The sequence below is a fragment of the Brassica napus genome, chromosome C2 (genome assembly GCF_020379485.1).
Source record: "Brassica napus cultivar Da-Ae chromosome C2, Da-Ae, whole genome shotgun sequence".
Lineage (NCBI taxonomy): Eukaryota > Viridiplantae > Streptophyta > Magnoliopsida > Brassicales > Brassicaceae > Brassica > Brassica napus.
In genome coordinates this window covers 28,388,344-28,412,740 of record NC_063445.1, presented here as the reverse complement: position 1 = coordinate 28,412,740, position 24,397 = coordinate 28,388,344, and the positions used below count along the sequence as shown (strand labels likewise).

Below are 24,397 nucleotides of genomic sequence, written 5' to 3'. Positions count from 1 at the left end.
CCATGCATCCGCTTGTCATATAGTTTTATTAAAACTGAGCATGCATACATATAATAGATCATTCTAATCATGGGGCATTTAAAATAAAATCTAAATTGGTTCATATTGCTTGCATCTAATTAGATTAAATCGGTTATTTTTAAAGTTAAGCATGTTTGTTTAATTTGAAAACATAAACCAGCTTTGAAACCGATTGATTGAAAATCTAATTGAATTTGTTCTAGACATATCCTGAAAATTATAAAATTTTCTTGTCTTGGTTTACCCTGTAAAAGGGGGAAGAATCGGTTTTTGCTTTATGATCTTTGAAAACCAAATATCCTCATGCATTAGGAATCACATATAGATTGTTTAAGTCCAATGCTTAGTTCTGAACATGCATTCAGCTATTTCTTGATCCATGCATTTGCTTGATTTCATCCATCTTGCTTGATCTCATTTAATAAAATGATGATTGATCCTTATTCAAATTCTAAATGGCCTTAATACCCTATATATATAATCAATCCAATTTGAATTATAATTAAAATGATTACTAGATGCAATGATCAATTGATCATTCTCATACTAAGATTGCTTAAGCAAATAGATTATATGATTTGGGGAAAAGCCTTATTGAAATCATATACATTGATTTATTCTATTGCTTACATAGAATTCTGAGTGCTTGAATTACTCGTTAAATATTCAGATGTCGAGATTTGAACCCTCAGATTACTCTGCCCTAAATCTCTCTGGAGATAATTACCTAGAATGGGTAAAGAATACTCTTGTTGCCCTGAGATCCAGAGGACTCGGACAATGCATCAATGAGTACAATGATATCATTGACAGTGAAAGGCATAGAGCTATAACGATTATTCGTTATCATCTCACTGAGGAATTAAGAGACCTGTATCTCCATGTTGAGGATCCTTGTGACCTTTGGTTACAGTTAAGGAAAAGGTTCAAACCGGTATCGTGGCAAAAGGCCAACCATGAATGGGAGATCCTCAGATTCCAGGATTTTGAATCCGTGGACAAATATAATTCTGCTCTGATGGATATTGCTTATAGTCTTGAACTATGTGGTGAAAGGATAACACATTATTCTTTATTATATAAGACCTACTCCACATTCCATCCAAAGGATGTGCTGTTGCTACACACGGCTAAGAAGTTCACCACTTATAATGACCTTTTGTCATATCTTTTGGCTTCTGAACAAAGAAAGCAGAAAATCAAAGATACCATCAACAGATTTGACATAGCTTCAGAAAAGATACATTGAGCTAAAGAATAATGAGATGAGGCCTCCTATAGCTGATGAAGCTGAAGTTGAGCGCCATATGGCAACACATGCATTGTGAAGGCCATATTATATAATTGTCTTTTGACATTCTCATTTTCATGTTTCCTGAGTTTATGTTTCATGAATTGCTTTGATACTTTGCTTTATACACGACTTCATTAATAAAATGAATTACTTTGAGTTCATCATTATCTTATTCAAATTGTTGTTTGATAAGAAACTATATATATATGCTTTTATTGTACCAAGATAAATATGATTAAGGATTAATACCCCAACTCACTTTTCCAAAGAGTTCAAAGAAGCCTTTGACAAATGGCACGACATGCTCTGCCATCCAGGCTCAGTTATAAAATACTCTTGAACTCAACTGGACATTCCTTGAAAGAAAGGAAAAGAAGCTCGACCAAGGCTTTGCCTAAATGGCATTATATTCACCCTATAAGGTCCATTGAATTAAGAAGAAAAAATGGTTTCCAACAATGGACAAAAGGGAATAAGAGTACCTAAATTAAAATCGCCTAAGTGGTCGAGACTACATTCTCTATTGATCTAGTGATCAATATGATATTAGGCAAATAGCCAGGGCAATCATGTTTGATTAACCCACGAAATTTATCACTTAGATGGCATTACCATACTTAGCCATTCGGATTATGATGCAAATATTTAAAAGGGCACAAATGTTATCCCATAAGATCTCACGTGTGTGCAATATATCTATGCACAAGGGAATTTATTGTCCCAAGCACCACGAATTTGAGTATGTTCATGAGGGGGAGTGAGGAAAAATCTCATGATACATGACCATACTAAAATCCGTGAAACATGGTCCACAACCATATTACATATTGGTTGAATTTGATATAAAGACCATTACCTATAAGGTTCAAATTCTAAAAGTTCATATGCTTGGGGACACCATGAGTTATAAAAGAATGAACTTGCATCAGGCCATATAAGTGATCATAGATATTCCCACCTCAGACTGATACGGGTCATGAGTCCAGACATATATCATCTTAAGATATTATGAAAGAATCCACCACAAATATATGTGCCATCTAAGATCATGTGATCTTAGAATCTCATAAAGAGGATTGGGAATATATGTTGGATATATATTATGAATATACTTTCTCCATAATTTTAAAAGAAACCTTGAGCCAAAATGGGTGATCTAATTATAGACCAAGGAACAAGGATTACATAAGGTTTATGAATCCGAATATCCAACAATGAAAGGAGAAAAGTAATAAGCTGGTATAAAGAATGATAAAGAATGGTATCTACCATCTGGTATCAACTATCAATGTCTTGGCAAAGATCCTCGAACTAGAAAATAATTTATAACCGTCCATATGCTACAATGATAGCAAAATAAAATGCCAGACACATTGACCTGAGAGAAAGAATGACTATGTCATCCAAGCTTAGCACCACACGGTTTTGATGTCTTAAAGACACAACCAAGTTGTTACAAAGTCTATATAAGATAGACCAAATAAATGAGTCTATATAAGATAGACCAAATAAATTTTCCAAATAAAGTTCCATAAATTCTAAGGAACCTCGGAAAGAAAGAAAGGTGCATGAGATAAAATCCGAGTTTTATTAAAGGAAACCATTCCAGACATTGAGATATAAGGCTGGCCAGCTGAACAACTAGGTACCATACCATATAGCTTGGGACGCCAAGTTATAAGGTTATTAAGGTCCTAGATAATAAAATCTCAAATTGATTTATACCATGTCTGGAACTAAAAGGAACTATATATATATATATATATATATATATATATATAAGTATGTCGACACATACATTCATAGAAAATGCGCAAGTATGTAGCACATGAATACAAAGATATGTATCGAGGATCATAAACCCACACAAGAGTACTCATAATGAATAATGAAAGAAACGTGGGGTTTAAAGTGATATATAAAAGGCATATTGTATTGGCCATGAATATGTAAACGCCATATGATGCCCAGTGAATATATAAATCCTGAAAGAAGGATAAATCGTGAGACAGACCGGGAAAGGTCTATATAATCCAATGTGGTGGATACTACTACATATTTCACTACATATGATGTCTGGAAGAAATTCAAAAGATGTAGTATGCTATATATGACTCACTGGATGATGATGATAATATTATTGGTACCAAAAGGGTTACCAAACGGTATTGAGCTCAGAATCAAAAGATGAGAAAAGAAGTTCTCTTGAACAGCATTTTCCTAAAATTGTTCATGGACTGAATTAAATTACTACATGTAAGCAAGTGAAGAGTTCTATAAGAACAATTCAAATCAGTCCATAGAGGAATTTTAAATTCCTTGTGTTTTATACTAACCAGTCTAAGATAGGTTAAATGGTTATTCATTAAACCTTAAAAAAGGTTATAGACCATCACCACAAATTAGCCAAATTTTGGTAATACTTATGGTTGGTCGAATTCTCAGCATGAACCAACCAAGCTGTGGTATGAATGAATAAGCTATCATAAAGATAAGCTATAAGATCGAAGTTCATCTTTGAACAAAAGGTATAGGACCACATTATGCGTCCATATGCGACCCAACGGGTCCGACCATCATATATGAAGATAATGCAGCTTGCATTGCTCAACTCAAAGACGGGTATATCAAAGGTGACCAAACCAAACATATTCTACCCAAGTTCTTCTTTACCCATGAGTTTCAGAAAGCTGGAGAGGTCAACGTCCTTCAGATCCGGTCTAGTGAAAACTCAGCCGACCTCTTCACCAAACCATTGCCCTCTTGCACATTCAGGAAGTTCATGCAACAAGATTGGCACGCGTAGACTCAAGGACCTTCAGTGATGTCCAAATCAGAGGGAGTAATGTGTGTTGTACTCTTTTTCCTTTCTCTGGTTTCCCTTTTTACCACATTGGGTTTTGGGTTTTCCGGGAGAGGTTTTAATGAGGAAACATTAGCATGTTACAAACCCTATATGGTTATGGCATCCAAGGGGGGTGTTATGAATCATGAAGTGGATGGTCCATAACCTAGACAATACAAGTTCAAGACTAGAGTCCATTGGGAGTTTACATCTAGCCACATGGAAGACCCATTCAACCTTAGTCTTTATGAGTTTGACCATGTCATTATGTAGAGTATCTTTGTAATCAATTCTCCCTTTGACCCCACCTTGTATGAACCACTATATATAGTGGTGTAAGCAATAAGAAATATACAACACATTCTCACAAATCTTCTCTTAAATCTTGACAATTTTTTTTTTCTTTTTTTTTTCTTTCTTCCTATAAAAACAGACATTATATGAATGAAGTGATTACCATGATTTTCCATTACTACACTATTTTATTGCCAACTAACTTCAGTTGGTGCACTTGTGGTCGTGGCATGAACCTCTGCCAACGACACAGCCATAGCCATCATCATCTGCTCTTCAAAACTATCTGGAACAATGACCATAGGAGGAGGAGGAAGAAAGTTGTGGAAGGTCTCTCCGTTCATGTACGAGCTTTCATAGCATTGCTCCCTGTTTCTTCCATTTCACTGTTGTTATGGTAATGATTATGGTGATGGTCAATGTCGTCTACTTCTTGTTCTATGCCGTAGTAACTGTCGCAGTTGCCAGGAAGCATAGTGTATGAGGAAACGTTGACGTTGTGATTGTGATTGGAGGATTCACCAACCATTTGCTGGCGTTCAGCAAGTGCAGAGATTGCACAAGAAGACGATGAAGACGGCATTGCTGGTTCTTCTTCTGATACATACTGACTACAAGGTGCCATTTCTCCACTACCTGAACTTCTCTGCATATCTGTTTCCTGTTTGAAACAAAGTGAAAAAAAAAAGCCATAGAGAATTAATATTTTTTTTCATTTCGTAAGAGGTATAAAAATTAATTAAATAAACAAATAATTATTACCTGAATGGAGAGCCATATTGCTTCCATAACCATTAACTCTTCAAGGTCAACATCATCCCTGAAGAGTTTTCAGAAAAAATTACATATATAAAGTCCAATACTGAAATCACTCAAATTAAAGTTCATCAATGCACATTTGATGAGATCAAAATGTAGTTGGAGACATGAAAGCATAATGGTGAAGTGAAACTGTGTTCAAAACCACTTAGTTCCCTAAAACAAGACCAAGTCTAATAACACAGCATGATCTCACGCTAACATTACTTCATTGCAGAACTTAACAAAGAAAAATAAAGAGCTTTAAAACCCATAAACCATTCAATCTAGAATTATTTCAATATCATAATCTATTGTGTAATCCTAGAGTCTCTGTGGATTCGATCCCTAAATACCACATATGAACCTCTTATTTGAGAGAGTAATTCACTCCTTAAGATAATTTGAGTGATATCACAGGTTTCAATAACAATTGGGAGCATTATCGTGTCTGGAGTACATGAAAGCAGCACCGTGGTCTGAAGAAGAAGAAGAGTACAAGACTGCCTCATGTTTTTTTTTTGAAAAAGACTGCCTCATGTTGTCTGAGCTATATCTTGAAAAAGTAGGAGCAACAACCTTCACGCCATGATCGAAGATTGAGGATGAAATTAAAATACAAGATCAAGAAGAAGGAGTAGATCCTAGATAGAAGAAAGTCATAATCAGTTCTTTTTAACTATTTTTTCTCTAAATTCATTTACTTTATTGATTTATTTGTAAAGGTTCTTTTTTTTGTTTTTCGTCATATTATATTTTCAGTGGAAAAAAATAAAAATAGTTAATGCAAATAATTTTTATTATTTATTGACAAATTTATTTACTGTATTACAGTGATAATATTTAAATCGAAAATTATAAACAATATAATTATTAAAATAATTTCCAAATTGTAATATTAGTTAAATTTCAATAATTGATAGATAATAAATTGTTGAAATCAGTTATTTTAATTGATGTTAATACTAACATCGTTTTTAAAAAACTGATGCAAATTTTAGTATCATTTTTACAATTGATACATATTGACATCACTTAAAAATTCATACAATTATTCAAATTTTTTACTTCAGTTATTAATAAAATGAAGTAAATTATTTGCATCACCACTTTCAGAGTCATTTATATAAGTGATACAAAATTCTTTTACATCATTTATAAGTAATACAAAAATTTAAAATAAATGATGTTAAATCATCTTTTTTTGTAGTGAAGGGTAAAACTTAACTATTTTAAATGAATTTTTGTTTGAACATGAGACTCCTCCCAACGAAAATTTAATATATGACATTTTAGATTCATACCTGATAATTTAAGCATTTTTAGTCACTATGCCAACTTCAAGTTAGTTATAACTTATAATGTGGATTGTAGAAAAAATGTTTTGTATGGTAATGGAATCGACCGAAACCTTTATTGGATATGATAACCATGAGACGACAAAACTTCGTTGATATTTTTTCAAAGTTTTCAAAACTTGTTTAGAATAGTTCTTTCACTGTTACTTGGATTGGAACTTGAGAGCTTAACTAGGCTTTTGAAAATATCTGAATGCACAAACTAACAAACGACTGCATGCAGCCGAGTCTACAGATTTTTGCAATCGAGTCAAAACTTTGATAAGGTGAAGCAGCACAATCATTATCTAAAATTTTCATTTACAATCACTATAAAACTATAGAGATCATCCCACCAAGTAAAAACACACACACACTGCTTTCCTGAGTCACACGCTACCTTTTGTTACAATCACACTTCTTCATAAGTTACCAAACATCTTCATCCTTGAACCTTTCCTCTTCCCACTTCTTAACCCGAATCATCAGCCATTCTCAGTGATTTTACAAACCGGCCTGCATAATGCTTCTCCATTGACCCGCACCGCTCTGAGAACTGACCATTCATCTCAACCCCTCCAGATAGAACTGCAGGTAGAACATCTGCTGCTTTCCTCCACTACTCGGTTTGTACCTTCAGCTTCTCTCCGTCTCCGCTTCTAAATTCTCTTTTAATTCTTCCACATACTCCAGCTTCTTCTTTAGCTGCGTCCTGTGCTCATTACTTTCAATACGTTGATTTGGTGTTCCTCTCAAGTCATATCATCATATCTAGAGTGTCTAACACTCTTTCTATTTCAAAATGATTCATATTTTAAAATTTTCACTTATATTAATTTTTTTTTTTAAATTTAGTTAAAAAGATATTGTTTTTGGGATTAAATATTTCTCAAACTTTTAGCCAATCAAATATCAATAATCACAACTGATTTTTTGAAGTTCGCAATTTACAATTACTACATGTATTGAAAAATATAAAAAAATATTTTTCTAAAACATAAATATTTTTGAAATAAAAGAAGTACTTCTCATATCACAAATACAAAAGGTTGGAGTTTCTTTGGTCAATTAGAGGCCTACTTAGTACCATTTCTAACATAAGGATCAAAGAACCCAAAGAACCTAGCGCAAACATGAGTTGAATATTAAGAAACTGGTTAGTTACTAAACCCTTTGGCCTGGTTTGGTCAACATTCTCTCGAAAAAGCGTATTCGTAAAATAATTTGGAAAATGAAAGGATATTGGACATCCTTGAAAGCTTCTCTTCTCGTTTCTTTTACTATCAAAGAGACAAAACACATGTGATATTCTTCACTATTTGTCTATGAAGATAGAACCAAAGAAAGAACCGCAGAGATTTAATGACATAAAGAAACTTTTGAACACAACCCAACAATTTTCTATAAAAACTGTTTTTTTTTTCTTTTCTTTTTTTCTTTCTTCCTATAAAAACAGACATTATATGAATGAAGTGATTACCATGAGTTTCCATTACTACACTATTTTATTGCCAACTAACTTCAGTTGGTGCACTTGTGGTCGTGGCATGAACCTCTGCCAACGACACAGCCATAGCCATCATCATCTGCTCTTCAAAACTATCTGGAACAATGACCATAGGAGGAGGAGGAGGAAAGTTGTGGAAGGTCTCTCCGTTCATGTACGAGCTTACATAGCTGTTGCTCCCTGTTTCTTCCATTTCACTGTTGTTATGGTAATGATTATGGTGATGGTCAATGTCGTCTACTTCTTGTTCTATGCCGTAGTAACTGTCGCAGTTGCCAGGAAGCATAGTGTATAAGGAAACGTTGACGTTGTGATTGTGATTGGAGGATTCACCAACCATTTGCTGGCGTTCAGCAAGTGCAGAGATTGCACAAGAAGACGATGAAGACGGCATTGCTGGTTCTTCTTCTGATACATACTGACTACAAGGTGCCATTTCTCCACTACCTGAACTTCTCTGCATATCTGTTTCCTGTTTGAAACAAAGTGAAAAAAAAAGCCATAGAGAATTAATATTTTTTTTCATTTCGTAAGAGGTATAAAAATTAATTAAATAAACAAATAATTATTACCTGAATGGAGAGCCATATTGCTTCCATAACCATTAACTCTTCAAGGTCGACATCATCCCTGAAGAGTTTTCAGAAAAATTACATATATAAAGTCCAATACTGAAATCACTCAAATTAAAGTTACATCAATGCACATTTGATGAGATCAAAATGTAGTTAGAGACATGAAAGCATAATGGTGAAGTGAAACTGTGTTCAAAACCACTTAGTTCCCTAAAACAAGACCAAGTCTAATAACACAGCATGATCTCACGCTAACATTACTTCATTGCAGAACTTAACAAAGAAAAATAAAGAGCAGTCAAGTGGAAAGACAGACCTGCTTCCTCGCTGTCTAACTGATGTGTTCTGAGATGAAGCAGTTTCTGCATCTTCCATAGGAGAATTATAAGACATAGCTGCAAACCCAAGGCAAACAAAAAAGGAGCCAGTCAAAACCGCCTATGTGACATGGTAGGAAGATTAAACATGCTCTATAAGAAAAAGACTGACCTGAAGCTGAACCATATTCAACTTCACCAGCCATTGCGCTTGTGCTAGAGGAACATGATTCCAAACGTTTCTGCATTTTCTCTTCATCATCCTGCATTTCTTTCTGCCTCATCCTTATTTTGGCTTCTATAACTCGTTGCTCCTCCTTCAAAAAGGTTGCAGAGAAAGAACATTACATATAAACAAAGAAGTTTCTTCAAACTTTATTAAGGGAAGTTACAGTGAAAGATCATTTCTAATCTTACAACTTGCTCAATGCCCTTCTCCTCCTTGCTCTTTACTCCACGGTACTCAACAGCATAGTTGGGTGTTTTACAAAAGGGGCACCTCATAATGTTAAGGAGGACATCAAAGTACTAATACAAGACAAGACCCTAAAGGCTCATGAATTATTTTTCAATAACTAGGAGGTGCTGGAGGGACATGAACCTATGACTCCTTAGATACCTACTAGATAATCTAAGAGTTTTAGCCACTGGACCAACTCCTGATTGAGATTTAAGGATACTGAGTAGGCCGAGCTAAATTAGGATTCTTCATTTGCAAAAAGCACTCTGCAAACCAATTATAAAACAAATCAAAATGGTGGAAACATGAAACTAATAAGCAAAAATCGATGAGATATACTTCACCTGTACAAATGCTTTTCATGCAGCATCTTGATCTATTGAGGCTAGGATAGTACTAGAAACACACACACAAGAAGAAACATCAGAGTTACATCTACAATGAATGAGATTGCTATGCATTCTTGGAAAAAAAAAAAACACAAACCAGAAAGCAAATGGGGCATTCTTCGAGTTCATGACAGCTTTCATCATCTCCAGGGTAGCAAGGAGCAAGCTTAGACTCTAGAATCAGTTTCCTAAGCTTTTTAATGTCGACATCGTTGTTCACATACAAACCTTGTGGCTTTGTATACTTTTCTTCCACCGCTTGCCTCCTCCTTCCCACTAGCTTATTACCCATCTCACAAAGTTCTAATCTTTCTTCACATTAACAGCTAACAAAACAAAAAAAACAAATCCTTTTCTACAAATTACAGTCACTATCACTAGTCTAAAGATACATGCTTTGAGTTGAGAACAATCTTCGGTATAAAGGAAGGTTTTTTATTGAACCCTGCACAAAGGTGAATGCAATTTAAGCACATAGTTGGGCTAAAACCCTAAACTTTACATTAATTTTAAAGGAATTAGCAAACATAAAAGATAAAAATCGAAGAGGGAAACCTGAGAAGTTCAGAAGAGAACAAGAAAGGAGATCGAGATGGGTTTTGAGGTAAGCGATAGGAGACACGATCAGAACTTTACTCTGTAGAGATAGAGAGAGAGAGATGCAGTGTTTGTTCCGTATTATATAAAAAAAACAGAGGATTAGATGAAGTTCTGTATCTGAAACTTGTATTTATTTTTCTTTGCTTTTATTTTCTTTCTTTTTTAAAGAAAATTGACGGAAAATCTCTTTCTCGAGAGAGAGAGAGAAGAAGAAGAAGAAGGTGATGAGGTGGTGGTGGTGGCGGAGAGAAGCAAAAGGGTCACAGGTTACGATGGAGTAAGAGGTGACGCAAAGAATCACTCTCTGCTTCTCTCTCTTTGACACGCATAAAACGACGTCGTGTCATTCAGTTTTTGGTTTGTTCACCGGAAAAAGATTATAGAATATACGAAATCTTGTGAAGGCGGTTTTGTCTTAACCACTGAGTTTGGGTTATGTCTTTTTTACTATCGTTATATCCATTTCTTTAATTGTATGCTTTATTTGTCGTATTACATAATTAATCAAAATATTCGTAGTTTCTTTACAATCATAAAAGTGGAAGAAAACACAAAGTATCTTTGGGGTATTGTTTAAAAATTAGATTAGTCGGCGTTAGTGTTACGTTTTATTGAATTATAAGTTTCTTGACGACAATACTTCTTACGGGATTCTAATAGCTACCTAGATTTTTGTTATACATATGATATAAATTTTCTAATAATCGTTGAATCAGCCCCCACTGATTGCAACAAGAAAAGGTGAACATAAATGCCAGAAAGCTAGCTAAATAAAAATATATGTGAGAGGGAAAAAATCGTTTGTATATGTGTTTGGTTGATGGAAAATAATTTGGTTCAACCAACACAAAATGAGCTATGGTTGGTTAGAGAGGGTCAACAATGGCTTTTGTTGCTATGTGCCTTCAGCCATTTACGCACTTACACAAACCTCTTTTCATATATAAACACAAAAAGATCAGTTCACATAATCCTGATTTGGTTGTTGTGATCTAACATATTTAAAAAAAAAAACTGTAGAAGTTTTGTCCAGAAAATATTATGGTACCGTGCTTTCTAAACATATATGTAGACAAAAAGATTAGTATACATTAATATAAGTACTTTGTATAAAATTTTCAAATCCAAAAACTTAAGAAATGTTGTGAAATTTAGGATTTAAAACTGTAAGTTTCTGTATTTTATTAATCATAAAGTGTTCCCTTTATATAGGAGATTACAAGATAGATAAAAGGAAATATTACAAATCATAAACATAAAGGAAAATTGAAATCATAATACAAAGAAAAGGAAATTGAGTTTCATTTTCTCCTAAACCATATAGCCGTCTCTCTCTCTAAGTCTCTCGGCCGCCGCCTCTCTCTCAAGGGTTGGCCGTCTCTCTCTCTAAGTGTATGGACCGATTATGGACCGAGTCGGTTATGGACATCCATCAATTGATTTATAACACTCCCCCTTGGATGCCATAACCATACAGGATTGTAATACGCTTAATGTTGCCTCATTAAAACCTTATCAAGAAAACCCAGTGGGACAAAACCATGATGAAGGAAAAAGAGTACAACACGTACTACTCCCCCTGATGTGAACCCCAGTGGAGGTCTTTCAGCCTACGTATCCCAATCTGATGCGTGAGTTTCCTGAACGTGCAGGTCGTAAGTGCTTTGGTGAATAGGTCTGCTGAATTGTCACTTGATCGTACTTGGACGACCTAGACCTCACCGGCTTTCTGAAGCTCGTGAGTAAAGAAGAACTTAGGCAAATGTGCTTCGTCCTATCACCTTTTATGTAACCATCCATGAGCTGAGCAATGCACGCAACATTGTCCTCATACATCACGGTTGGCTCTTTGCTCTCGGCCATCCCGCAATCAGCTCGGACGTGTTGGGTCATCGACCTCAACCAAACATACTCGCGGCTGGCCTCATGTATGGCCAAGATTTCCGAGTGATTGGATGATGTGGCCGCGATGGTTTGTTTCATGGAACGCCATGATATGGTCGTACCTCCATGTGTAAAGACATATTCTGTCTGTGATCGAGCTTGATGTGGATCTGATAAATAACCAACATCAACAAAGCCAACTAAACCATCTTTGTTATGGTTAGTATAATATAGACCCAAGTCTTTCGTTCCGTGTAGGTAACGAAGAACGTGTTTGATCCTGTTCCAGTGCCTTAGGGTCAGACAGGAGCTGAACCTGGACAGTAGATTCACGGCAAAGGCTATATCAGGCAGTGTATGAGTTGCCAAGTACATCAAATCTCCAATAGCACTGAGATAAGGCATTTCGGGACCAAGGACATCCTCATCGTCCATCTTGGGACGGAATGGATCAGTGTCCAGGCCGAGGGATATCACGACCATGGGACTGGTCAGTGGATGGCAATCAGACATATTAAACCTCTTGAGTACCTTTTCTGTATAAGCCATTTGATGCACAAGGATACCATCATTTCTGTACTCAAGTTGTAATCCCAAACAAAATTTTGTTTTCCCGAGATCTTTCATCTCAAATTCTTTCTTAAGGTATTCAACCGTTTAGGATATCTCTCCAGAGGTTCCAAGGATGTTCAGATCATCAACATATACTGTTATGATCACGAATCCTTGATTTTCGAATTTCTTAATGAAAATACATGGACTGATAGGGTCATTTCTATATCCCTCTTTCACTAGGTACTCACTGAGTCTATTGTACCACATTCGTCCGGATTGTTTCAGTCCATAAAGAGATTTATTCAGCTTAATACAATGTTGTTCTCGAGAACTCTCTTTGTTTTTCAATTCAATACCCTCTGGGACTTTCATATAGATTTCATTATCCAGTGGACCATATAGGTATGCGGTTACAACATTCATTAACCGTAAATTCAGACCCTCTCTCACGGCCAAACTAATTAAAAATCTGAAGGTTGTAGCATCCACCACAGGGGAGTATGTCTCCTCATAATCTATTCCAGGTCTTTGTGAGAATCCTTCTGCAACAATTCGTGCTTTGTATCTCACAACTTTGCCTTTCTCATTTCTCTTTCTCACAAAAACCCATTTGTATCCCTCTGGTTTGATATCATGAGGTGTCCAGATTATTTGGCCAAATACACCTCTTTTTCTCAATGATTCTAACTCCACGTTTATGGCTTCTTTCAATTTAAGCCAATTTGGTCGTTGCATGCATTCATATATAGACGTGGGTTCATAATCCCCATTATCCATAAGTTCAAGTGCTACTTCATAAGCAAATAAATCACCCATGTCGACATGTTATATGTTCCACTGTTTCCCAGACAAAACATAGTTTATTGAGATCTCATTATTATCTGCACCATCAGTACCATGAATCTTGGCATCCCAAGAATCATTGTTTGGCACATCAGGGCCGGCCACATCAGTGGCATCAGTACCAGCCATGTCTAAAGCCGTAGGGTCGCACGCGGACACATCACGAGCTGGATCGTCCGCGGCCATGTCTGGTGTCTGAACAACCTCGGTTTCATTTTCTGCACCTTTCTTTGTTTTCCGAGGGTTCTTATCTTTGGAACCTATTGGTCTACCACGTTTTACACGTTGTCTAGACTCTGTATCAACTTGATTTTGTCCTTCTTGAACATCAATTCTTATTGGTGCATTCGCAGCTGGTATATATGACTTTGTCACTCTTTTCGGGTCAGCAAAGGAATCTGGCAATTGATTAGCTAGCTTTTGTAAATGAATGATCTTTTGAACTTCTAGATCACATTCTTGAATTCGAGGATCTTGCCAAGATATGGATGTTTGATTCCATGAGATTTATTTTACCATTTTACTGCTATCACCCCCTAATGTTGGAAGTTCGGATTCATTAAAATGACAATCCGCGTATCTGGCCTTAAACAAATCACCCGTAGTTGGCTCAAGATACTTTAAAATCGTGGGGGAATCAAATCCAACATATATCCCCATCCTCCTTTGAGGTCCCATCTTTGTTCTCTGTGGTGGAGCTATTGGAACATAAACGGCACAGCCGAATGTCCTAAGATGGGATATGTCTGGCTCATGACCCGTAAGTAATTGTAATGGGGAATACTTACGTTCACTTGATGGCCTGATGCGTATGAGCTCGGCCGCGTGAAGGGCCGCATGTCCCTACGCTGAGACCGGAAGTCTTGACCTCATGAGTAATGGTCGAGCTATGAGCTGTATGCGTTTTATAAATGATTCGGCCAAGCCGTTCTGTGTATGTACATGTGCCACAGAGTGTTCCACACTTACCCCTATGGACATACAGTAGTCATTAAACGCTTGGGAAGTGAACTCACTAGCATTGTCTAGACGTATAGTCTTTAAAGGAAAATCTGGAAAATGGGCTCGTAATCGAATTATCTGAGCAAGCAACCTGGCAAATGCCAAGTTCCTGGTTGACAGGAGACAAACATGCGACCATCTAGTGGACGCATCAATGAGGATCATGAAATATCGAAATGTTCCACAAGGTGGGTGAATTGGTCCACAGATGTCTCCTTGAATCCTTTCTAGAAAGTTTATAGTCTCTTTAGTGACTTTAACTGGTGATGGCCTAGAAATGAGTTTTCCTTGGGAACAAGCAACACACGATAGGTGCTTAGGGATGATTCGTTTCTCTTTAAGGGAATGGCCGTTTGAGTTCAGGATCAGTTTACACATCATGGTCGAACCGGGATGGCCAAGCCGGTCGTGCCATAGAGTGAAATTGTCGATTGCCTCTTTATTAAAAGTGGCATTGGCCTCGATCATACTGGCTTTAGTATGGTAAAGACCAGTAGATAGTGCGGGTATGGATTCTAAGACTTTCTTATGACCTTAGGCGAGATCAATGATCTGGAGGAACTCTTTGTGTCCTTCGCCCTTGGTTTCAATATGATAGCCAGTCAATCGAATGTCTTTAAAGCTTAATAGACTTCTCTTAGAGTTGGGTGAATACAAGGCATCTGATATCTCAAGATGTGTACCCATAAGCAACAGGATATTGGCCTTGTTGTGCCCCTCTATGAGACTAGCAATACCCGCAATGGTGGAGATGGTGGCGTTTTTCAGAGTTAGGTTTATGAAGTATCTCTTATCTTTTAAGATCGTGTGGCTTGATCCACTGTCCACAACAAGTACATCCTTGTTCTTGTTTATTTCTAAACAACATTCAAAAGAATGCTACTTAGAGACTTCATATATAAAATCATTTCATTTCTTATTAAGTTTTCAAGTTCAAAGAAATGACAACATAGAAACACCAAAACATAGAATTTTTAGATTACAAATGTCGAAATCATACTTCAGTCTTTAAGACAATCTGAAGTTTCATAATCCATAAGATCGTCCTTCTCATGATCGAAGTCTTTTTCATTGTCTTGATAGGTCATGTGGGCTTCAGGATTCTTCCCTTTCAAACTCTCTTGATAGAGATCAACTAGATGCTTGAGAGTCCTACAAGTCTTAGCCCAATGATTGCCCATACCACATCTATGGCACACTAATTTACTTGAGTTGGTCGAGTGTTGAGGTTTTAACGAAGATCCATGGCCGCGACCATGGCCTCTTCCAAATGAGCCACGATCTCGTCCATGATCTCATCCATTATGATTCCCTCGTCCGTGGCCAAAGGAACTTCGGCCACAGCTATGTCCGTTTCTACTTCCTCGACCACGGCCATGATAGTCGTTTCTTTTGACATGGTGGGACTCTTTATTGTCCTCAGTGGTGTGTGCTTCAGGTGGTGCTGCTGAGCCAACAGGTCTCATCTCACTGTTTTTCATTAATAATTCATTATTCTGCTCATCAAGCAAGAGACAAGAAATAAGATCAGCATATGTCTTAAAACCTTTCTCACGGTACTGTTGTTGTAACAGCACATTGCTTGTGTGGAAAGTGGAAAAGGTTTTCTCAAGCATATCCTCATCTGTAATACTTTCACCACACAGTTTCAATTTTGAAACGATCTTAAACATGGCCGAGTTGTACTCGTCCACGGACTTATAGTCTTGGATTCTTAGATCTCTCCAATCAGACCGAGCCTTAGGTAAGATCACTGTTCTCTGGTGATCATATCTCGATTTCAATTCGTTCCAAAGATCTAGTGGATTCTCAATGGTTAGATATTGATCCTTGAGACTCTCAACTAGATGATGACGAATGATCATGATGGCTCTGTAACGATCATTCTCATTAAGATTACTGTTCTCGTTGATACATTCACCGAGACCCTTGGATTTCAAGATGAACTTAGCATCAAGTGCCCACTGAAGGTAATTGTCTCCAGATAAATTAAGGGCAGCGAAATCAAGGTTGTTGATTTTCGACATCTGAAATCATAGATTAATATTTTAGATCTTTTGTAATAGTTTTTAAGTTTAAACGATTAGGGTTTTAGGTTCAAACAATCAAACAATGCCTCACGGCCAAGATCTATGCCATACAGCCAATGAGTAAGCCGCACGGCCAAGTTAAGCCACACGGCTATGGATGCATGTGGTTCACTCTTATGCATTTAGTTTGTTATGTAATTGCAATCCTAACATGGTTTCTATCAGTTTATACGAGATGCAAACAAAACAAGAAACCTCTCGGCCAAGCAATAGAACAAGCCACACGGCTATTTGGTTTGATTCAATACCATTCCTAGAATAAGTTCTGAGTATAATTGCAATCAATCAATTGTGATCAGATTCGGATATGAATGCAATAAGGTCACATGGCCACGAGTATGATCAGGTCTAGAATTATTAACCTAGAATGCAGCAAGGCCACACGGCCACAATTCAGATTTGATTTCAAAATAATCTAGACTAGGTTATTAGGGTTTCAGTTTAAACAAGACAAATTCAGATTCAAGTTTAAACAATCCTAATCAATAGTTCTATGTGATTAATCAATGTTCAAATTCCAAACAATACAAATCGATTTTTTTTCAGATTAGGGTTTTGGGAATTTGATTTGATCTAAGATCAAAGGAGTTTAATTTTGAGATTCAAAACCTTCAAGGTTCTGATTTTAATTGATCAATGGATCAAATCTCTATTTTTAGGGTTTGGATCGAACTTATAGAGCTTCGATTTACTCATAGGGGATTGATCTATTATCCTATGGCTTTCATCTTTTAGAGATTAGGTTTTTAGGGTTTCAATCTTTACAAAACAGCCAAATTCGATTTCATGTTTTCAGAATTCGAATTACCTTTAGGTTTTGAAGATTGTAGAACCAGACCACCAAGAGAACCTCGAGCTGGACGATCGGACGCGAGATAGAATGAGCTGGAACGGTCGCGTGCTGGGCTGATCGGGGAACGCGAGCTGTAGCTGTCCGGGATGCAAGCTGAGAACGGATGGGGTCGTCTGAGCTGAGATCGGATGGGGCTGAGACGGGAATGCTTGCTGTAACGAACAAGACGCGATCGGGTTAGGGTTTAGGTGCGATCGGATTAGGGTTAGATGGATCGCCGGCTAGTTTAGGGTTTAAGGGTTTTGCGATTTTGGCTCAGGGAGTTTAGAAACTATCGTGATGATAACGTGTTGTGAAACTTAGGATTTAGAGCTGTAAGTTTCTGTATTTTATTAATCATAAAGTGTTTCCTTTATATAGGGGATTACAAGATAGATAAAATGAAAGATTACAAATCATAAAAAGGAAATCTTAATCATACAATGAAAAGGAAATTGAGTTTTCTTTTCTCCTAAACCATGTAGCCGTCTCTCTCTCTAAGTCTCGCGGCCGCCGCCTCTCTCTCTAGGGTTGGGTCGTCTCTCTCTAAGTGTATGGGCCGGTTATGGACCGGGCCGGTTATGGACATCCATCGATTGATTTATAACGAGAAATTCCATTTAAGAAAATCAACACACTCTTTGGACTTTATGGGCCATCAAAAAACATAAGTAGGTCTTGAGAACGTTCAAGAAATGGGCCGTACTATAATGCAATTTATATTATTGAGTTTGTCAAAATATAATCTTCGTAATTTGACATAATCTCAGAATAACGATCTACTTAAGGAGATGATTAATCAACTAATCACAACATTATCTCAGTAAATGAAAGCGAGATTTGATTTTTTTTTAAGGAGAAAAATATTAAATCGATGTCAACAAAAAACATGAAAATGTTCAACCAATAACATAAATGCAATTTAATGACTCAATTTTCTGACCATAGCTTATAGAACTCTTCCATAGCAGGCATCTCCTTGAAAAATCTATCAAACTCCGTCGTCGTCTCCACGCCTCCTCTTCCACCGCCACCATAAAGCCGTCTAGTATCATGGCCACTTTTATTACCTCCATCGTAAGCGTAAGCGGAGGGAGACTCGTAAGGACCGGAGGCCACGATAGCATCCTTACCGGTGAGTTCTTGAACAACATTCTTGAAGCTACGTGCATCCGTCTCAACGTACTGTGTGTTAATGAACACAACTTTCATTGGCTCCTGTTTCACTTTCCCTCTTCCAGACATTATTAAACTGAGTTTAAAGGAAAAATAATCTGAGAGTTTTAATGTTGATGACGATGGTGATGAATGATTTTTTAGAATGCAGTTTTAGAGCTCTCCCAGATGTTTGTAATTTTATATGCCTGCTTGTATGTGTATATATACAGAGCATATGATATATCTTTGTGGGGCACTGAAGTGGGTCAATTTTCATATTATTTTTTATTATATGGTCCTACATGAAATATACATGACGACCTAGCTTTTTATTTTTTCTGACGCCATGATACATGTCATTTTAGTAGTGGTCTTTGATTTCACTAATTATATATGGTTCTCTAGTTCTAGAAATGCTTACCTTTGATGGTTTGTCTGGACATTTATATTTATACGAGTGTTATATGCTAATGATATGACTACTACATTTTTTCCAAAATGCATAACCTAATTTATTCTGAACAGTATAAACTAAATAAAGTTGTTTACAGTCATCATATCCTTGCTGATTACACTCATAATCACATGGTAATCGATTTTGCGTAAATACGAACTCTTTTTATAGTTAGGAAATGTTGACCGTTAACAGAGTCCAGCAGCCTTCACGGACCAAATATTAAACTGTCATATCACTGTTACTATTTAACAATATTGAATTACGAAAAAAACATATTAACATTTTTCTTATCGCGGTCAAAGCACACCTTCTTTGATGAAACCCCATCACATCAAGTTAAATGCAGCCTATGAAAAAAAAAATATATATATATATATAGAGTTGTTCAAAAAAAAAAAAAATATATATATATATAGAAAATTTAGAAAGTGTTTGCACGTGGTGTAGAATTTGCACGTCCCAAAACACCATTTCACCATAAAAAAAAGGTCTGATATTCATGCTTCTAGAAAAATTAGTTATGTATCTCAGTGATTATAATTTCTTTAAATTACTATCCATGTTTCCTGTTTTGGAACAGGAAAAAAACTATGTGAAAACATAACATAATGAGGTGGATATTGATACATAGTATAATTTTACTCGATTGAAATAAACTCAAACTATTATGGGGTAACTTTTGGTTATATGTCTCTGGACCTTATCAATTCATAACTTGATAGACAGGTATAGTTAATCATACTTTTTAGATACTTTTGTAATAGAGGTTAATTAGAAATTCCACAATGATGCAAGAAGTCAAGGTCCAAGGATAGTTACAGACGATGTTTCATGGAGAGCTTCAAGATGGACCCATCCTCCCTCTATTTATTGCCCTTTGTTTTGTTGACTCATATTCATTCAATCATTCATTCATTCCACAAATTATCTTTCACAAACTGCAAGTACTTTCAAACATGTGTACGGCTATACCTTTGCGATGTCTCTAATTATGTGTAACTATCAGGCTTCAGACTTATTATCCGAGATCCGGATTCGATCTGAGATCCGCTCCGGATCTGTTCCGAAAATAGGATATCTGGGGTGCCCGGATCCGAATCCGGATAGTAAAATTTTGGATCCGTCCAAACCGAATCCGGATCCGGATATTTTAATTTTTAGGTCCGGATATCCGGTTCTGGATCCGTATTTTTAAAACACTTTAATTTTTTTAATTTCATTAATATCTATATTTGATATATTAATATTTATACATGAATTAATCTTATTATCTTATATTTTAGTTTTTACAATAGTATAGACATATATAAATATATTTATAAATATTTAATTTATCTATTATATTAAAAAAAATAGTTTTTTTTAAAAAATATTATTTAAAAAAAATATTATTTTTAATTATTTTTACGGATCATGATCCGGATCCAGATATCCGCGGGTAATAGAATATCGAGACGGATATCCGAAATCCGGATATGCGGAAACCACGAATCCGGATCCGGATATTAAATTCACGGATCCGGGTACCTTGAATTTTCCGGATATCCGGATCCGTCCCAGGCCTAGTAACTATGTATAACCATAGCAAAACTAAGGGGGATGTATTCAATCTAAAATTTGAGATGATTTGACTTTTAATGAGGTTTTAGATGATTTTAAGGAATTGCAGAGAATAAAATAATTTTTGTTAAACTACTCTAGAATATCACCTAAAACCATGGGATTTGAGTTTTATTTTTTTAACTAAGAAACTCCACCCAAACACTCTAAAATCACTTGAAAACTTTAAAACTTCATGTTTCAATAACAGTGGATTTGTCATTTTGACACAAATCACCTAAAACTCTCAATTGAATACACCCCCTTAGACTTATTCATTTTGTCTTTTTCGTATGAAGAAATCACTGGGTAGAATATACAAATTAAGGCAGTAATCAATCAATTATCATTATGCTATACAAATTCATCTAAAAAAAGATATACAGATTCATTATTATTTATGTTTGATATCATAATATTCAGAATATATATATTTAGACACACATAAACATACAAAGGCAAAGTCAAGCTTGGCTATGTATAACAAATCAGAGTAATTAAGATTTTGACTAAAAATATATACTCGGACCCTGCATGTTTTTTTCTTTTATATTTTATCGCCTTTTAGATAATTATTAAATCATTTAATAATTTTGATAAAGTATCACAAAATCTCAATTCTGGTGACAGTGAGCTATTTCGGAAAGCCCAACCCACAGTCTGCTATATCTATGAAGTTTAATAATTACAACCAGATCCAAAATCTATAAATTTTACACCTAAAAGCCGCTATTGCCCAAAAAATCAATCATCCAAGGCCAAACACAACCAACCTTAAATATGATACAATGTTTCTTTTGGGTTCAATCAAATATTTAATACATTGGGATATTTTCCACTTTATATTATATGTTTTTGGTAAGTGATCCCAACTTTGGTATCTTAGAGCATATGCAACGGTGGACTCCTTCTTGGAGTCCTTACCACTATTTTAGTTTTTTTTTGTTTGAATAGTTAAGGATTCTAGTAAAAATAGTGTGTCCAATAGTGATCTCCGATTAGGAGTCTTACACATATATACATATTTCCCTCCATCCAATGAGACGCGGCCACGTCACTAAGGACTTGATCCTTAAACTCTTTGTCTAAGGATTGCTCCTTACCGAATTGGGCTTTGATAATATTATTTTATCTGGATTCGCCTAGGATATAGCGCTAAGGATTCGTCTAAATGGACCGTTGCGGATGCTCTTAGAACACCATCTAAATATTTACTCCACGACTTAAAATTGACCCTGACTTTTTCTAAAATATTTATAGCCTAATACCAGTAGTCTAAACCGATGCTAACACTAAAACCAAACCTCCTAAATTCAATTGTTTTAGTTTTAGATATAGATTCGTGTTAATATTACTTCTCCTTCGCAATAAACAAAGAACAAAGTTTTTATCTGAATCCATCTCATGCTATACTAACAGCCATTCTCTTTAATTCGAATGAGAGTTTTGGCTTCTTCAATCATTTGGTGAAAGAAATCTTTGGATGTCAGCTGCAGTTGATCAATAAGCAAGGCCATATGTAAGTGTATCATATATATCTGAATCCATCTCATGCTATACCTTTGGATCCTTCAATTTTCTTTCTAGGGTTTCACTGCTTAGGTTTCGAATCATGGGCGAAGTGAAAATCTCTGCAATTTCAGATAATATGTTGGTTGCGCAGTGACGAGAAAAAAGAAACTCGGATTTTGAGAATTCATGAGATGAGAAAACGAATTGGTTCTTTGAAGAAGAAAGCCATCAATGCTACTAACAAATTCAAGCACTCTCTCAAGAAGAAAAAGTGAATTGAAAAACGAAAGCTGAGTCGGTTCTGTCTCCATTGAAGATGTTCGTGATGTCGAGGTGTTTCAAGTAGTTGATGAGTTTAGACACTCTTTGGTCATGGACGAGATGCTATCCTCTAAACACACATGATGATGAGGTTCTCGAAGGCAAGAAAATTCAATATTGAGAAAGCAAAGCAAATGTGGGCTGATATGATCCAGGACTTTGAGTTTGAAGGGATTAATGATGTCTCTTTACACGTCCTTTGTTGTTGCTATTGTTGATGCATGGGTCCATTAGGTATTTGGTACAGATATCCCTGGTGGAAAGAGAAGGAGATATTCTCGGAGGAGAGGAGGGAGCAATGGATGTGTCCTCTGACGCTAAGAGAGGCGGCGTCGGTTCTAAAAGCACCAGGATTCAATAAAAGTTGATATACATTGCAGTTGGTGAGATTTATGGGTGCAAGCATACACTGTCTGTCCTAAGAGAAGCATTCCGGAATTGTCAGTCTACCAGTACCAGTCCTGGTTTCCCTACCGAGTGGTCGATCGCGTCTCTCATTATATGTGCAATTGTTCTTCTATTTTTACTCTCACATGTGGTTATAGGTAATGAAATGCTATTGGAGTAGGCAGAGTTGCAACAGTTTCAGAACCATTTGTCTCAAATCACTGGTCTAAATTTTATTGTGTTTGTGGCTAGCAACACTTTTATTCCCATGTATGATGGAAACATGGCAAAAATTGTGGAAGGCCGTCAGATGTAATATTAAAATTGAATCCATTTAATTTTCATGAAAACCGATAAAGTAGTGCTAAGGAAAAACATATATGTGATTCTTGACTTACTAGATTGAGTTCGCAGGTATCTCGGGTTTAGGAAAACAGTCCTGCTTGACCACAAGAGACTCTTGCTGCTACTGGACTTTCATCACAACAAGCATGAGGGATCAGTTTGCAATAGCTGTCAAGGAAGCCCGTGAGAGAAGAACAGGAGCACCAACACATCGAAGAGTAATCTCACATCAAACTATGGAGGAAGAATAGTTTTATGCAAACCCTCGGGAATGTCTTTGTGAAGGTACAAATTGCCACAGCATATTTGGTCATAAAAATTCCAGTTTAACATGTTGTAAATCATGTTTTTAGAAGAAAAAAAATTGTCAAGTCATGTTTTTAGCACATTATCTCATTGCCCATGAAAGAGGACGAGATGCAAAACACTTGGAACAGGACCTGCTAAGTAGTTCATTCGTTGAGTTTTTTTTCTGCAGAGTTGCTGATTATTTATTTGTTTTTATGTAAGTTAAGATGTAACTAAAACATCATTGTCTATCTCCTTATAGAAATTTCAAAAAATTAATTAGTATATATTTAAATGCATAATTTATTCTAATTGTATATACTAATTAATTTTAGACCAGGGATTTGAAATAAACCCGGCGAGTTGTTAGCAATTTTATACCTAGGTTCTAGACAAATTATCTAGACCAGAGATTTGAAGCAAACCCGTCTTAAAAATAAAAATTAGAATAAAATACAAAGAAACTGAAAATTGAATTGACTCAATCTTAAATTAAGATGTTAGTATTTAAAATATAAATTAAGGACTTCCATTTCATAGTTAATTGATATTAAAATTTCTTAGATAAATCATTTTTGGTGAAGAAAGAATGAAATTAATGAGTCAACCTACTTTATTTTCATAAATATAATTTTTTAATTTAAACTAATATAAAATTTTGGTATAAAATATTACATAGAATAAAAT

General features: G+C 35.8%; 3 protein-coding genes and 1 long non-coding RNA gene across 5 annotated transcripts; 1 reads left to right on the top strand and 3 right to left on the bottom strand.

Moving 5' to 3' along the window:
- Window positions 1-4,794: 4,794 nt before the first annotated feature.
- LOC106406853 (E3 ubiquitin-protein ligase DA2-like) lies at window positions 4,795-5,453 on the bottom strand. The gene is made up of 2 exons (XM_013847592.3): window positions 5,217-5,453; window positions 4,795-5,115 (listed from the first exon to the last, which is right to left on the bottom strand). The coding sequence occupies exons 1-2, from the start codon at window positions 5,247-5,249 to the stop codon at window positions 4,795-4,797; spliced, it is 354 nt and encodes a 117-aa protein (XP_013703046.1). The 5' UTR covers window positions 5,250-5,453.
- Window positions 5,454-7,931: 2,478 nt separating this feature from the next.
- LOC106406852 (E3 ubiquitin-protein ligase DA2) lies at window positions 7,932-10,797 on the bottom strand. The gene is made up of 9 exons (XM_048747409.1): window positions 10,393-10,797; window positions 9,935-10,282; window positions 9,793-9,844; window positions 9,669-9,714; window positions 9,406-9,487; window positions 9,161-9,305; window positions 8,988-9,066; window positions 8,669-8,726; window positions 7,932-8,568 (listed from the first exon to the last, which is right to left on the bottom strand). Exons 2-9 carry the CDS (start codon window positions 10,127-10,129, stop codon window positions 8,095-8,097), a joined length of 1,131 nt encoding a protein of 376 aa, XP_048603366.1. The 5' UTR covers window positions 10,130-10,282; window positions 10,393-10,797; the 3' UTR covers window positions 7,932-8,094.
- Window positions 10,798-18,334: 7,537 nt separating this feature from the next.
- LOC106404843 (VQ motif-containing protein 10-like) lies at window positions 18,335-19,126 on the bottom strand. Its single transcript, XM_013845505.3, has one exon. It carries the CDS (start codon window positions 18,886-18,888, stop codon window positions 18,574-18,576), a length of 315 nt encoding a protein of 104 aa, XP_013700959.1. The 5' UTR covers window positions 18,889-19,126; the 3' UTR covers window positions 18,335-18,573.
- A 2,453-nt stretch (window positions 19,127-21,579) lies between these two features.
- On the top strand, window positions 21,580-23,997 carry LOC125581630. 2 transcript variants are annotated; one of them, XR_007319244.1, is made up of 2 exons: window positions 21,580-23,235; window positions 23,492-23,997. It is a non-coding gene; the product is annotated as an uncharacterized LOC125581630 (long non-coding RNA). The 2 variants fall into 2 exon arrangements; XR_007319245.1 differs by having other exon boundaries at window positions 21,580-23,389.
- The last annotated feature ends 400 nt before the right edge of the window (window positions 23,998-24,397 follow it).